The sequence below is a fragment of the Arvicanthis niloticus genome, chromosome 6 (assembly GCF_011762505.2).
Source record: "Arvicanthis niloticus isolate mArvNil1 chromosome 6, mArvNil1.pat.X, whole genome shotgun sequence".
Taxonomy (NCBI): domain Eukaryota; kingdom Metazoa; phylum Chordata; class Mammalia; order Rodentia; family Muridae; genus Arvicanthis; species Arvicanthis niloticus.
Window position 1 is genome coordinate 62,016,503 of NC_047663.1, and position 16,946 is coordinate 62,033,448.

At 44.0% G+C, this 16,946-nt stretch overlaps 1 protein-coding gene across 2 annotated transcripts in view; it reads left to right on the forward strand.

The window, feature by feature from the left end:
- Positions 1 to 16,946, forward strand: part of Snap47 (synaptosome associated protein 47) — a 43,592-nt gene that overhangs the window by 6,481 nt on the left and 20,165 nt on the right. Inside the window, exons 2-3 of one of the 2 annotated variants that reach the window (XM_034506350.2) lie at positions 4,926 to 5,461; positions 15,816 to 16,306. In XM_034506350.2, the coding sequence (XP_034362241.1) occupies positions 4,965 to 5,461; positions 15,816 to 16,306 (988 nt within the window). In that variant the 5' untranslated portion in view covers positions 4,926 to 4,964. Of the gene's footprint in view, positions 1 to 4,922; positions 5,462 to 15,815; positions 16,307 to 16,946 lie in introns of both variants that reach the window. The other variant, XM_034506351.2, reaches the window with a different exon arrangement.

Consider the following 16,946-nt stretch of genomic DNA (forward strand, 5'->3'; position numbering starts at 1 on the left):
GTGTTTTGCCTGCATGAATGTGTACCACATGAATGCAGTACCCTAAGAGGCCAGAAGAGGGCATCAGATCCCCTGGGACAGGAGTTGTACACAGTCACGAGCCACTGTCTCAAACTGAGACTCACACATGGATCCTATGGAAGAGCAGCCAGTGTTCTAAAACAGCTGAGCCATTGCTCCAGCCCCACCAATAGCTTTCAAGGGTTTAGAGGTCACATGCATGGCTTGGATGTACTCTAGCTTGTGACCACTAGTCTTATGGCGTATAGGCAGGTCTTCTGAGGCATGCAGGTATCTGCACCTGCTTCCTGTATTTCCAGGCATTATGGTGGAAGGCTTAGGCATGGGCTTCTTAGTTCAGGGATTTGTTGCCTACGACTTACTGAGGTTTATCCAAGTAGAAGACATTGCCACTGGTGTGGCCCTGGTGTGCCAGGGAGGGGCTCATAATGTAGACTTGCCTGCTAAACCCCTCCCTCAGAAAGACAAAGCACCCTTGTATACAGAAGGAAGTGTCTCCTGCAGCTGAGAAAATCTCCCCCACTTTTCCAGTGACATCAGGCTGTTTCTCATGGAGCCTTCCTGAGGTAAGCATGCGAGGTGTTTTGTTTGTTTTAAACGTGGTGGTTCCCCTTGGTCTGGCCAAGGACAGGTTGTTAGGATGCCTGGCTCAGGCTTGGCATAGGGCCTAGTTGTCCTCTGCAACTTGGAGTTATCTCTGAAATCCTTTTCTAGAAAATAACTTTATGTACTCTTCTCTTATTTGCGATGATAACAAACTTCTTAAAGCTAGTTGGGCAACTTTCTTCCAGGAACATCCTAACCTCTGGTCTTGGAGCTGGTGGAGCTGGGATTTGCTGGTGTAGGAGTGACTGGTGATAGCCATAGACACGTATTGGGAAATATGGGTCTGCTCTCGCTGCTGTCATGGAGAAAAGCTCGAGGATATGTTTGTGAAGAACTTGAGCTAGGTTATTAGAGAAGTCAAATCGCCGTTTCGTTTTTACCTGGCACTTCCATTTTGTATATATTAATCGTGACACAAAGTTGCCTTTCTTCATCTTTTCTTTCTTCCTTTTCTTTATTATGTCTGCTTGTTTGTACATATATTGTCTGAGACCAACTCTAACCGGATAGTAAAAGCGAAGGCCGGCTGCTGCTTCTCCTGCTCCTGTTCTCTGTTGTGGTTTGGTTTTCAGAAGAAATTGGGTATCCTGATGACAAAGACTGGACTTCCCCCAAGGAACCCGATGCCCCTGATCATCAGGAAGTAGTCTAAGGAGATTGATACTCCCTCTTCCCCTCTAACAGAGATGAGGGTGGACTAAGGGTTGGAAGGGTAATAGATATAAGAGCCCAATAAAATAGCTAAGAAAAGTATGCCTTCAGTCTCCAACTCATAGCCTTCCTCCCTCAGGCTCCCCAGACACCACTGTATTCATCCATTCCCATAATGCATTTCTTATGGGTTGGGTTGATGGCAACAAATCCCATATAATCCCAACAAAAAGAATGACTAAGACAATATTTCAGAAATGCTTCTCTATGAACGAGTTTATTTGTCCATTTCTGTAGAGTAGTTGAGAATTCTGTCTTCATCTTGTAGTTTTGACATTTTAACTTTTATATTCCCTGGAGAATCTTGTTGTGAGAATTCTTTGAACTTCATGGATCTGAATATCCACATCCCATTGAAAGCTTCAGGGTAGGAGATCTAGCTCCATGGTAGATTACTTGCCTAATATGAACAAAACCCTGTATTCGTTAGCACCATAGAAGGGCAAGGGGAGAGGTGGTGGTTTGAATGAGAATAGCTCACATAAGCTCATGTGTTTGAATATTTGGTCACCAGGGAGTGGGACTATTGAAAAGGTTTGAAGAATTAGGAGGGGTGGCCTTGTTGGAGTAGAGGTGCCCTAACAAGGAGAAAGTGTGTCACTGGGGCTGGGCTTTAAAGTTTCAAAAGCCTGTAACGGTCTTTGTCTCTGTCTGTCTGTCTATGAATCAGGTTGTAAAGCTCCCAGCTACTTCTCCAGTACCATGTGTGCTGCCATGCTTCCCTCCATGGTAATGAATGAAACCTCTGAAACTGTAAGCAAGTCCCCAATTAGATGCTATTTTTAATAAGAGTTACCTTGATTATGGTATCTCTTCATAGCAGTAGAACAAATGACTAAGATAAAAATCTTCAGGAGTTTTCAGCTGTTACTTTAATAAATAAAGTTTTAGTATCTTATTCCTTATATTCTCTGGAATTCCCATAGTGCAACTCTTTGTTTCCTTAATGGTTTCCTATGTGTCTCAAAGGATGTCTTCATTCTTTTTTTAACAATTATTTTTAGTTCATTTTCTCTCTGTCTCTCTGTCTTGTCTGTCTGTCTCTCTCTCTCTCTCTCTCTCTCTCTCTCTCTCTCTCTCTCTCTCTCTCTCTCTCTGTGTGTGTGTGTGTGTGTGTACACAAAGTATCTGCTGAGGCCAAGGCATCTGGACCTCCTGGACTTGGAGTTACAGATGGTTGTGGGCTAGGAACTGAACTCTGGTCCTCCTGAAGAACAGTAAGTGTTCTTAACTACTAAGCTATCTTTCCAGAGCCACGTTTTATTTTACTCTTTATAATTGTCTGATGAATTCTTTCAAAAGAACTGTCTTCAGTTCAGAAATTGTGTTTATCCCAGACTATTATGGTGCTATTTATTTCATACTTGTTTATGATTTTCTTTCAGGATTTCTAGTTGACCCATATGTTTTTTCCTAGTTCTTTATCACATTTCTTATCTATATAATAAATTGCTCTACTCATTTTACTATCTGTCTGTATTTCCTTAGGATTTTATTTTGAATTATTTTATAGGCAACCCATGGATTTTCTTTGAATTGAGCTCTGTTTCAGAAAGTATCTGTATCCTTTGGAAATGTCATGCATCCTTGATTTTTAAAATTTTTTTTCATTGATATTTTCACATCTGGCATAATGGTTACCTTTTCCAGTCTTGTGGTGAGCCTGAAAGTGTGGCCTGTGTAGTTTCTCCAGCTGTAGTTTGTGTCAGCAGTGCTATGTGGACCTTCATAGCCCAATTCACAGCAGTGTGTGGGAATAGATGCACAACTTTGCAGCAGACAGGGGATTCCAAGTGCATGCTCCCTTGTGCCTGCAGACTTGAGTGCTTGTGACTCTGGGATTTATGATGGTGGCACTGAAGTCTTAATGCTGCAAAGTTCCTGACCTGGTGGTTTGTGTAGACACAGGTCTTCTGATTAGGGCAGCTGGTGCCCAGGTGGAGCAGGAGTAGAGGTGATGGGAAGGCCAGAACCTCTTAGGTTTCCTGCACCCACTGCTGCTCCCTGAATCCATGGCACTCCTTACAGACAAGAGGGAGCACTTGGCCTTCAGCATCGACGCCCTTGCACCTCTAGACTTCCACATGACACATGTGACACATGTCTGAAGGCAAAGTAGCAGCCCAGCCCACATTTCTCAGGGAGACCTCATGCTTGGAGAGATCCCATCACAGGGGTGCAGTCTGTTCAGGAGCCTTGTTTGGACACAGATTGTGCTTTTGTAGGTCTAGACCAGATGGTGCTGTGTTTAGCACTCAGAGGTGACTCACTGAGTGAATGAATGAATTTCCTATTGACTCCACATCACAGGAGCTAGGGAGCCTGCCAGTGATACCTTTTGTATGCTTTCTGCCTATTGAGACATCTGCATATCAGGGCCTTATCATCTCCCTGGTGATTGATAGCAGTATCCTTGTAGCCTACAGATGGGTTCAGTATTTGAGGGATCATGCTAAGATATTTCTCCTAAGAAGTAAAGTCATATCATAAGAAAAGTGTGTTTGAGAGAAACAGACTAGACACAGAGGAAGAAGGAGGGTGAAAGGGAGAGAAGGATATACAGAGAGAGAGACAGAATCAAAGACACACTCAGAGAAATACAAGGACAAGGAGAGCTGGGGAAAGCTCTGCTCTGTACTTTGCAGGACAGAACACTTTACTGGGCATTGCCAGGCCTAGCTCTTACCCAGACAGTACCATAGACTACAGTGTGGAGCCTCCTTTCTTGACTAATATTTGCTACCTGTACAAAGAGGATTGGGCAACATATCCTATAAGGGTTAATTCAAACCCGTCATCATGACTTAAGACTGCCTTGGTGAATATAACTATAAACATGAAATTTCAAACAGCCAGGTATGATGGCACAAGTCAATATTTCTAGTACTGGCCAAGCATGGGAACTTGAGGCCACCCTGGGCTGCATAGCAAATTCAAAGCTGGTCTGAGCTACATGTGAGACCCTACTTCAAACAAACAAACAAACAAACAAACAAGGACTGGGGTTAGAGATCAGTGGAAAACGGCTTTCCTAGATGTGCCTGGGTCTCATTACTGGGGGCAGGCGGGGGTGGGGTGGGGGGGGACAGAAGCAGAAGAAAATGAAACAGCACACTGAACTACTTACGGCCACATAACAACACCTGTCTATATGTAAGCGCATCCTTGTACATGTGACTCTAGCTCTGAGATGATGACTGTGTGGACTTTCCAGTAAACCACTGGGTACGTTCACAATGAATTCAGAGAGGACTCTTAGGAGGACCTTGTACAGATACACAGTTATAGGGATATCACAGCCACAAGGTCCTGTGCATGGTAGGGGTCTGGGGCCTTGTCTCTGGTGCTTGCTGTCCTCACGGTTTGCTTAGTGGGCACAGGAATGGAGGGTCTCATGCAGGGAGTGATGGGACAAGCAGTTTCCTTCTGGTCTCAGCCCTCTCTACTGTTGACTCGCTGGGAAGGGCCTAGAGCTCCCTGAGGCTGCAGCTTCTCTCCAGGCCAACCTCCTCCTATCTGCAATTGAAAAGAAACGATACATTTCAGCCTCACAGGCCTACTAATTGCTTCTTTTTTCTCTGAAGCAGTTACTACAGCCTCCGTGCAGCCCAGCCACCTACGTACAGATGAGCAGTGATGTACTTGTCCACTCCTGGCCTTGTTCCTACTATCTGGACCTTGAGAAGCAATGGGTTCCTGGAAAACTGACCCTGACACCTCATTCACTGAAGTTCAGTGCGGACAAAACTGAAGAGGTCCTTGTGGGCCTGCCCCTCTCCAGTATCACTGAGATTAGGAAAGAAACATCTCTCTTTATCTTCAGTGCAATCACAGTCCTGGAGAAGGGCCAGGCTAAGCACTGGTTCAGCTCACTTCGGCCTAGTCGAAATGTGGTCTTCAACATCATTGAACATTTCTGGAGGGAGCTCCTACTGTCCCAGCCAGGCACTGCTGCCAGCACAACCTCCCCCATGACCAGGGGGCAAGAGCTGATGGGACTGATGGAGAGTTCCCAGAGACGCATGGAAGATACAGCGAAGGTCCTTGAACACCAGAGTGAGCAGCTAGACAGCGTCTTGAGGGGCCTGGAGAAGATGGAGTCCGATCTTGATGTGGCTGACAGGTGGGCAAGGCTCCAAGGTCTTCTCTGCCTCTACTGGGAAGGCTGCGTGTCCTCTGGACAGTCTCATGGTTAGCACATTCCCAGCACCTAGAGAAAAGGCTGTGTACCTATTATGCGACTGTGTGGGACTCATCTCAGAGAGCCATTGCCTGTCATCACACGGATTCTGTTGGTTCATAGAAAGTAGGGGGCAGATGTCCATGTGATGAGGGATGGGCTGCCTGAGGGAGGCGTCTTGCTCTGCTAATGCTGTGGTTCCTGTGTGCTGATTAGTCATGTCTCCAACTCTCAGGTCATGAGTATGATCTGTGTCCCTTCCTGGTGGTGATCTGCTTTGATGGCAACAAATAGGTTTTGGTTTTGGTTTTGTGTGTACCTTACAATGTTCATTTCTTTGGTAACTTTTTCACATCTCTAAAATAGTAACCCGTTGGGAGCTCCCGTTTTGTGTGTGCGCCTTGCGCCTGTTCTCCTTTATCAGCTGTCTTGTGTTTTCTCTTCATTTTGCTCTTTTTCGTTTTCATTCTGGTTTGTATTTCTTGAGCTTTTCTTTTCTTTCTGTTAGATGTTAATTTCACTTTTTTTTTCAGTTTTTTTAATTGGATATTTTATTTATTTACATTTCAAATGTTAACCCCTTTCCTAGTTTCCCCTCTGCAAACCCTCTCTCCCATCCCCCCTTACCCTTCCTCTATGAGGGTGAGCCCCAACCCACCTACCCACACCTGCCTCACTGCCCTAGCATTCCTCTACACTGGGGCATCAAGCCTTCACAGGACCAAGGGCCTCCTCTCCCACTGATGCCAGATGAAGGCCCTTCAGCTCCTTCAGTCCTTCCCCTAACTCCTCCATTGGGGTCCCTGTGCTCAGTCCAATGGTTGGCACTTCTTGGCATCAGCAGTAGTGTCTGGGTTTGGTGTCTGCATATGGGATGGATCCCCAGGTGGGACAATCTCTGGGTGGCCTTTCCTTCAGTCTCTGCTCCACTCTGTCCCTGTATTTTCTTTATACAGGAGCAATTCTGGGTTAAAATTTTGGAGATGGGTGGGTGGCCCCATCCCTCAACTGGGGGGCGGGGGCATGCCTAACTTCTGAATATGGTCTCGACAGATTCTCTCTCCCCTTTGTGGGGTATTTCAGCTAATGTCATTCCCGTGGAGTCCTGGGAGGCTCTTGCTTTCCTGGAACTTTCTGGTTGCTACCCCCAGTTCTAGAATCCCCCATTGCTATACACCTCTGTTCAATTTCCTGACCCTTTGTACATCTCCTCCCTTACCTGATTCTGCCCCTCTTTTTCCCCTCCCCCTCTTCTTTTCCTCCCAAGTCCCTCCTACCCTCTACTTCCCTTGATTGTTTTGTTTTGGATTCTAAGGAGGACTGAAGCTCCACTCTTTGGTCTTTCTTCCTCTTAGTTTCATGTGGCCTGTGAGTTGTATTCCACACTCTGCCTAATATCCACGGATCAGTGAGTACATACCATGTGTGTACTTTTGTGACTGAGTTACCTCACTCAGGATATTTTTACTCTGAGGAAGTGTCTGTCTTTGTCACTGAGGTGCGTTTGCTGTATGTAGCAAAATGCTGGATCCTGTTTATGTATCCAATCTGTTAGTCTATTTCTTTTTATTGGGGAATTGAGTCTATTGATGTTAAGAGATATTAAGGAATAGTGATTGTTGCTTCCTGTTTTTATGTTATTAGAGGTGGAATTATGTTTATGTGGCTATCTTCTTTTGGGGTTGTTGAAAGAAGGTTACTTTCTTGCTTTTTTTTAGGGTGTAGTTTCCCTCCTTGTGTTGGAGTTTTCCATTTATTATCCTTTGTAGGGCTGGATTTGTGGAAAGATATTGTGTAAATTTGGTTTTGTCATGGACTATCTCGGTTTCTCCATCTATGGTAATTGAGAATTTTGCTGGGTATAGTAGCCTGGGCTGGCATTTGTGTTCTCTTAGGGTCTGTATGATATCAGTCCAGGATCTTCTGGCTTTTAGAGTCTCTGGTGAGAAGTCTGGTGTAATTCTGAGAAGTCTGCCTTTATGTGTTACTTGACCTTTTTCCCTTATTTCTTTTAATATTCTTTTTTTGTTTTGTGCATTTGGTCTTTTAACTATTATGTGATGGAAGGAATTTCTTTTCTGGTCCAATCCATTTGGAGTTCTGTAGGCTTCTTGTATGTTTATGGGCATCTCTTTCTTTAGGTTAGGGAAGTTTTCTTCTATAATATTGTTGAAGATATTTACTGGCCCTTTAAGTTGGGAATCTTCACTCTCATCTATATCTTAGGTGTGGTCTTCTCAATGTGTCCTGGATTTCCTGGATGTTTTGGGTTAGGAGCTTTTTGCATTTTGCATTTTCTTTGACTGTTATGTCAATGCTTTCTATGGTATCTTCTGCACCTGAGAGTCTCTCTTCTATCTCTTGTATTCTGTTGGTGATGCTTGCATCTAGGACTCCTAATCTCTTTCCTAGGTTTTCTATCTCCAGAATTGTCTTCCTTTGTGATTTCTTTATTGTTTCTATTTTCATTTTTTTGGATCCTAGATGGTTTTGTTCAAGTTCTTCACCTGTTTCATTATGTTTTCCTGTAATTCTTTAAGAGATTTTTGTGTTTCCTCTTTATGGGCTTCTAGCTGTTTACCTGTGTTCTCCTATATTTCTTTAAGGGAGTTATTTATGTCCTTCTTAAAGTCCTCTATCATCATCATGAGATGTGATTTTAAGTCAGAGTCTTGCTTTCCCCGTGTGTTAGGGTATCCAGGGCAGGCTGTGGTGGGAGAACTGGGTTCTGATGATGCCAAGCAGCCTTGGTCTCTGTTGCTTATGTTCTTGCCCTTGCCTCTCACCATCTGGTTATCTCTGGTGTTCGCTGGTCTTGCTGTCTCTAACTTGGCTTGTCCCTCCTGCAAACCTGTGGGTCAGTACTCCTGGGAGACCAGTTCTCTCCTGGAGGAATTTGGGTATGGAAAGCTGTGTTACAGGGTCAGCTCTGGGTCGCAGACAGAAGCCGGACACTAGATATGAATTTCTGAGCATTAGAATTGTTCTGCACATGCTGTTTGACTCACACCTCAACACTGTTTCCTGTCTGTTTTCTCTCATCTCTGCATTTCAGTTGCCTCTTTTGGTTGTATTTTACTTTATTTTTATTTATTTACTTACTGGTTTTTCAAGACAGTGTTTCAGTGTAGCATTGGCTCCTGGAACTGGCTCTGTAGACCAGGCTGGCCTGCCTCTGCCTCCTGAGTGCTGGGATTAAAGGTGTGCACCATTACCCCCCAGCCTTTTTTGTTTGTTTGTTTTATATTGACCTGTCTTTCCTAGTTTTCTCTTTGTCTAGATTTCTTTATCCTCTGTCTTTAGTCAGAAGCATTTGTCTCAGGGCCCCTGTGTAGGGAACTTCTAGGACTGGACTGACAGTAAACCGTCATCTTGGGTCCCTGCATCACTCCTGCACTGTGACCCCATCGGCCTTGCTTGCCTTGGCATGGAGGACTCAGCTCTCCTCTCTCCATTCTGCCCCTGCTAAGCAGTGTCTCTTCCCAAGTGCCAGGTTGGGTGTAGGCTCTTGTTTGTCTTCCTCTAAGCCAGCCTACTCTGTCACTGACCACAGTCCACCCCTGTTTTTAGAGGATGCTGGTACTACCTTTGTTATTACACCTAGATTTTCAGCTTCTCCCACCATTGGTATCTAGAACAGTCTCCACGGTCTTGTGGCTGTCTCTCTCTGTCCCCAGTGAAGTGGTGGTATTCAGCAGTAGTCCTTGAACAGTGTTCCCAGGCCATTCTTCCCAAAGCCCATCTTTGTGAGTGCTCTTTTTCAGCACACCAAGTTCAAACTTATATTAAATTTCCATGCTTATTTTCCAGAACTTAGTTTGGAAATGTTACAACCCTCTTGTCTACAGTTCTGCTTTCTTGTATCAGTTATCCCAGAGTCCCTCTGAAAATATTAGGTGGAGAAGCCAACCTCTCTGGTAAATGTGTTGTCAGTCCTGCTCTGAGTAGCCTGATAAGATCTCAGGCCCGATTGCCCAGTCCTGTTAGGATGGGATCAGCCCTTTGTCCCGCTGTCCACACTGTTCACTACCCACGTCAGTTGCTAGCAGCCACTTTGGTTATCAGATATTTGTAGGTGTCTCAGTGCTGGGTTTATACTGATCCTAATGTGCAGGAGTAGTGGTGCTCGTAACTTGGATATGCTAAGGAGAGGCTGTAGAGTGAAACACAGGAAGGTGCTCTGAGAAGAGACGCCTCACATAACTCCTATTGTAATATAGTAATAGTAGTGGTCTGTAAATAACTACATCATAAGTATGTGTATTAGAAACACAGGTCCTGTAGGTTTAATACCGCTCTTTGTTCTGGTGTTCCTCAGGGCCTAGGAACATGCATTCTGTCTAGATGAAGGGCTGTGTGTGTGAAGAGCATGCAGTGCTCCCTATCCATTATGTGGTGGAGTGCCCAGGCTCTCTAAGTGCTTTTTACGTGTGATGGCCTTTGCTACAGTCCACACATGGTTAGGGGTGTATGTGCTCAGAGAGAGCGTGTGGATACATCCTCCTCTCTCATTAAGACAGAGACCATGTCATGGAGATGGGCCTGTGTCAGGCTTGTTACAGGAGCAGACAGCAGAGTCCACAGTGTTTAGAGTTGGCAACTGTTCTCTCTGGCCCCTGCTTAGTTTTGTCCTCAGGATGAACTGCTATAAAATGGATATGGAGAGTAAACTCTCTCTGTTCCAGGAATAGGGTGTTTTTACAACATCTTCTCTTCTGATTGACCGTGTCCTAGCCTGTTTCTGCCTCTTTGTGCACATGGATACATACTTTACGGGAACTCGGGGATAGCTCAGCATATTTCATAGTCTGCCAAGTTAGAGTTCCTGTTGTTTACTTTTGGTTCCTGTTGGGAAATGAGGTTTAATCTGGACACACTGGACACATTCGAGCCTCTGTCTTCTCCATGAAAACTCAGCAAATGAGTCAAAGAGAAGTGAGACTCCGGTGTTGCAGGGCTAATCACAGCAGGTGCTGGCTCAGGGCTTGACTCTTTCTGAGGTCTATTCTGTATCCTGACAGCTCAGTCTTAAAGAGCCTACTCCATCACCACCCAGATGTCTTGGTGTCAACAGCTTGTGTTTTCAGTGTATGCCTATTTGTGAGTACCATAGAGCCTGTTTCCATGGCAGACTAGACAGAGGGTGTCTGTCGGAGAGTAGTGCTCTGTGGTCTTAGGGTGTTTGGTTCCTTTTCCACCATGGTGCCTGTAATTCACCTCGCAGAGGCCTCCAGCCTCAGAACTTACAGGGAAGGATTTGTGCATAAAGGAAAAACGTGATTTGGTATCTTTTTGTTTTTATTGTTTACCACTTTTTGGCTGTGATATAGTAACCAAACTAGGAAGTGGCCCACGTGTCCATCAATCAGTGGTATAAAGAAAATGTGAGATACACACACACACACACACACACACACACACACACACACTTACAGTGGAGCATTACTCAATGATAAAGAAGGATGAAATTGTATCATTTACAGAGAAATGGAGGGACTGGAGATCAGCATGCTGTGCTAAACACCAGACTCAGAAAGAAACATACTGCATGTTCTTTCATAGGCAGAAGCCAGGTGGGCATGAGAGTAGCAGTTGGACTCTTTGGAAGAGAAAGGAGATTGGAAGGACAGAAGAGTGTAACAGTGATGAGCTGTGACTTTTAGTCATGTGACCAAATACCTAAGTAGAAGTAACTGGTGAGAGCATTTTGGCTGACACTTGGGAGGACACATCCCCTTGTCAGGGAGAAGGCATAGCAGTAGGAGCACAAGGCTGCTTACATCCCCATTCCAGGAGTGGGGAATGAGGACAAGGTTGGGGAGGACCAGAGCAAGACGTCACAGGAGCCGTTTCTATGCCTGGGCAGTGGTAAGTAGAGCTGGGTGAACACACTGAGTCACAGAGACACAGAGATGGTGGTCAGCATAATGGGCTCCGAACAGAGAATAATCTAGACAGAGCAGACAGTATCCTCACAGATACATGGGTAAGGGAAATAGGCTAGGTCTGTGCAGTGAAATGCTAGTCAGCTATAAAGAACAAAATCCAGCTATTTGTAGCAATGCAAATGAACCTGGAGATTGTGCTATTGAATTAAATAATTAAGGCACAAAAAGCCAAATGCATGTTTTCATTTGTGGAAGGCTAAAGAAGTGGGGCTTGTACATGTTTGTAGCTTATGCCTGTTTCAGTAGGTCCCCAAGCCCACCGTGTCATCACTCCAGTTCTGTAATACATAAGTAAAGTGGACGTACTCTGGCGTACTCTCCTGTGTCTCTAACCTGTATTAAGAGGCCATGATGGTGGTAAAAATTAAAATGCAGCCCCTAGAACTTCTGTCTAGGAACATGGTAGCCGGTGACTTCGTAACCTGTGCCAGGGTTACAGAAAGTGCCACCACTAACGGCTGTGGATAGCTCCCTTGACCCACCCTTGGGTTATACTGATTTGTTCAGGCAGCTCTCAAAACTTGTGTTGACTGGTTAATCATGAGAATAACTATCAAGGATACAGATGAAGAGATGTAGGTCAGGTATGTGGAAGGGACAAGGCTTCCATGCCCTCCCTGGCCACTGCCCCCAGGACCCTCCACATATCCAGCTCTGAACATGGATCTAGGGATTTTATGGACACTTAGTTACATGGGGATGATTGACTAAACCACTGGCCATCGGTGATCCACTCAGCCTCCAGCCCTTCTTTGGGGATAAGATAAGGCTAAGGGTCCCCACCCTCTGGTCCACCCTTGGTCTTGCAGTGACCAGCCCCACCTGGTAGCTACTCAGGGGCTGCTGGCCAGCAGAAGGCTCGCAAGTAGAAAGTACGTGATGTAGAGATCCTAGGAAACAGGATGAGGACCAAATATATTTCAGAGTCACCTTGAGAAATGGCTGTAAAGCTTGGAGAACTTAGGGATCTGCTTTCATTCTGAAACACACAGGCATGTTGTTAGCTGAAGTCTTTTGTAGGTACCCTTTGTTCTGTGGAGAAAGTCTTCCTTCTAGCTTGTTGAAGTGATGGAATTCTCCAGGTGCTGTGCTGCTCTGATGAGCGTGTGGCTTTCCTGTTGCACTGTCAGTGACGTGCATCACCCTGATGAGTTTTCAGATGTTAAGTCCCCCCATCTTCCTGGGATGCATACCACTGATATGCAGGTCAGTAATTCTTTATGTCACCAGCAATGATGCTGGTTCTTAAAAATTTTTTGTTGTTATTGTTTTCGAGACAGGGTTCCTCTGTGTAGCCTTAGCTTTCCTGCAACTTGCTCTGTAGACCAGGCTGGCCTTGAACTCAGAACTGAGAGATCCATTGGCCTCTGCCTCCTGAGTACTGCGATTAAATGTGTGTGCCACCACTGCCAGCTTGCTTGCTTTCTTTCTTTCTTTCTTTCTTTCTTTCTTTCTTTCTTTTTTTTTTTTTTTTGCTTTAAATAAGGATTTTGCTATGTTGGGATTTATGTCTGTTGGGATTTATGTCTTGTCAAATCTGGCTTGGTGTGTGTCACTCAGATTGGGAGCTGCGTGAACAGTTCTGCCTTTGCATTGTTCTCTGAGCAGGACTGGACAGACAGCCAGTGATCCTTATGTTTGGCAGAATTACCATTGAAACCACTCAGGGCTTGCTGTTCTCTCTGGTGCCATCTTTACAGATTACAGATTAGCTTTCTTTCTAAAGATATATATATATATATATATATATATATATATATATATATATATATTTTTTTTTTTTTTTTTTTTTTTTTTTTTTTTGCCAGAGTTTCAGAGGTTGGGCTTTCTATGTTGTTCATTTCAGGTAAGTTGTTAGATTTATTGGTACTGGGAATAATGTTCATAAAACTTTCAATCTCTATAGTAACATCTCTCATTTCTAGTCCTGTGTCAGTAATTTATATTTTCTCTGTTGTTTAATTGATGTTTCTTGTTAGTAATTTGTATTTTGTATTTAAGTCACATCAAAGAACTGACTTTGTATTCTCTCTCTCTCTCTCTCTCTCTCTCTCTCTCTCTCTCTCTCTCTTCCTCCCCCCTCTCTTTTAAGATACAGTCTCACTATGTTTCCCAGGCTATTCTGGAGCTTACTTTGTAAACCAGGTGGGCCTGTAGCTCATAGAAATTTAGTTGCCTCTGCCTTCAAAATGCTAGGATTAAAGTCACAGATCACTTGTTATTTCTGTTCTCTGTGTGTGTGCAGGCACATACATGCTATAACGTTTGTATGGACAGTTGGAGTTTGGTCTCTCCATCCACCATGTGGGTTCTAAGGCTCAAACTCAGATCTCAGGTTTGATGCCAAGTTTCTTTACCCACTGACCTAGCTCCCTAGACCAGCTCCCTGGGACCCACCCCTCCCCCCAACTCCAATTTCAACTTTTGGCTTTTCTACTTTCTTTGTGTATATTTTGGTCTTCATTTTAAAATAATTTGAAGTAGATGCTTAGATAACTAATTTTAAACCATTCATTTATTTATCTTTTTTTATTTTATCTTTTTATTTGTTTATTTGTTGGTTTTTTTGAGACAGGGTTTCTTTGTGTAGTCCTAGCTGTCCTGGAACTCACTCTGTAGATCAGGTTGGCCTGGAACTCAGAGATCCCCTGCCTCTGACTCCTGGGTGCTGGGTTTAAAGGTGTGGGCCACCACTGTCTAATTTTAAACCTTTCTAATATACACATACACATGTTGAAAACTAAAGTTTCTCAGGTGGAATTGTGGTTGCTTCTCATGTGTGTTGTATTTTCATTGTTATTCACTTTAAATGTTTTCTTTTTCAAAAAAGATTTGTTTTTATATATAGTAGTATTTTGCCTAAATCTATGTCTGTGTATGTATATCAAATGCATACTTGTGCTCTTGGAGGTCAGAAGAAGGTGTCAGATCTCCTGGCACCAGAGTTACAGTTGGTTGTAAACTACCTGGGAAAGAAACCCAGGTCCTTTGCAAGAGCAGCAAGTGCTCTTAACCACTGTGACATTGCTCCAACCCTTTAAATATTTTCCAATTTCCTTTTTGTTTTTTTGATACATGTCCTTCAGAACGCATTAATCTGCAAATATTTTCAGATTTGTAATAATGCCTTTGCAACTAGCTCCATTTTCTGTCATGAGCAGTCTGCGTCCAGTTGAGAGCGGTGTGTATCGGCAGATGCTGTTGATTCTGTTATCAGTCAGGCTGAGCTCCCACAATATCCTCCAAAACTCAAGTTCTTACTAATTTTTATCATCTTGTCCTATCAGTCATTGAAAGAAATGTAACTGTTGAAGTCTGCAACTGTGGCTGGTTTTTTTTTTTTTTTTTTTTTTTTTTTTTTTTACCTTTGTCAACTTTTTGCTTCATGAAGTTTGAAGTGATGTTATTTGGCATACAGATGTTTAGTGTTAAGGCTCCCTGTTGGGTAGATTCTCTTATAGTGGTAGCATCCATTTTCTGTTAGCATCCTGTGTATGATGTGTATATGCCAATTCTTTGTTTTCTGTCTATCTGTTCTTTCATGTTTTTACAGTGTTTTGTGGACATGATATAGCTGCCTCTTGTTCAAACTGACAATGTGTCTCTTAACTTGGTTCATTTGCTTTTCTACTGATGCTTTCCTGGTTTGGTTTAACTCTTTAATTCTGCCTTATGTTAGTTTGCTGTTTGTTCTTACTGATATTTGCTTTTTCCTTCCTAACTCCATTTTTCTTCTGTGGATGCACTGGATCTATTTCTCCGTTTTCCAGTTGTGCCGTGCAGTCTAGTAGACAGTGACTGTACTAAAATTGAATTATATTGGGCTGGGAAGTGGGTTAGAGAAAGAGCCCTTGCCTGGTGTATATGAGGCCTTGAATTTGATTTCTCAGCTCTACAAACAATTAGTTAATTGAATTAAGAATTGGATCTCTCCGTTACCATGACTATAAATAAAGTGTTTGGTAGCTACATGTGCCTCCAGTTTTTTTGGACATGCTGCAGAAAGCTGTAGCAAACAGCTCTGTAGAGACTGGTAGGTTGATGAGTTCCTAGATGGATTCTGAGTCAGAGTTCTCCAGGTCAAGGAATAGTGTGGAAAGTACACCATGAGTCATGTGCACATGTTTGCTGTCTCTTTGGTTAGCAGGCGTCCATCCAGACAGGTGTGCTTATAACCCCAACCTCAGCCCACACTCTGCTCCTTCTGCTTTGTGAGTGCTTGTTGGGAAAGATTGACCATAAAATAGTAACATGCTCTACAAAGATTAAAGTAGTCTTCTGAAAACAACAAAGGCATTAGACCTTAAAACTAACAGTCTCTGGTTTCTGTGTTTTCTTTGTTCCCTTAGATTGCTGACAGAATTGGAGACTTCTTCCTGGTGGCCTTTTAGCTCTAAATTTTGGAAGACGCCGTCAGAAGCAAAGCCCAGCAAAGGTGTCTCTGTAGCCACTTGTGAGCCCTTTGGAAAGGAAGGGGTTGTGATCAGGGTCCCTGCTGTTATTTCTCAGAGAACAGAGTCTCATTCCAAGCTGGGAAACCTCACTGTCCTGGTTTCTGGTTTGGAAATCCATGACTCCAGTTCATTGCTCCTGCACAGATTTGAGAAGGAAGATGTTGATGATATCAAGGTTCACTCTCCTTATGAGGTCAGCATACGCCAGCGGTTCATTGGGAAGCCAGACGTGGCTTACCGGCTGATATCTGCCAAGATGCCAGAGGTCATTCCCATTTTAGAAGTGCAGTTCAGCAAGAAGATTGAGCTCCTGGAAGATGCCCTAGTGCTCAGGAGCAGAGGCGGTGCTTCTCCTGCAGAGAATAGCTGCTCCATTCGGCATGCAGGTGAGTGGCCAGCAGGGCAGTGCCTTCACTGACTTCCAAAATTAGAGCCTCACTCAGCATGCCGTGATTTGTGTTCAGCATGCCCATCAATCAGCAGCTGCTGGCTCCAGCTCGCAGGCAGTCACGGGCTTGAACAACCCTTCCAGACTGCCAACTTACACCTGCCCTTGACAGATAATTGGGTTTCAGGATAGGGCAGTGCCAAAGCCTGGTTCTTGAATGTCTCCCAAAGGCTTACCTCTCAAGGTGGCACCATTAGGAGATGGTGAGGCCTTTAGAAGGAAAGGCCTTCTTGGAGGTTTGCCCTCTCCTCCTGTTTGTTAGTGATGCAATAAGCAGCTTAGTTCCCGTTGTGGTACCCTGCCTCACCATAGGTCCACAGCATTAGGGACCACGTAACGTGGACTGGGACCCTCTAGAACCATAGTTCAGTTAAACCTTTTCTCTCAATAAGTTGATTGGGTATTTCCTTATGGTATAGAAAACTAAAATACCAGAAGCTAGGTGTTATATACAGGAAAGATTAGGTAATTTACATTCTGAAAGCTTAAAGTCCAAGATTGTACAGCTCCATTTGTTTGGCCTCTGCTGAGGGTCATATGGCATGATGAGAACACTTGATAGGACAGGATGCTGAAGA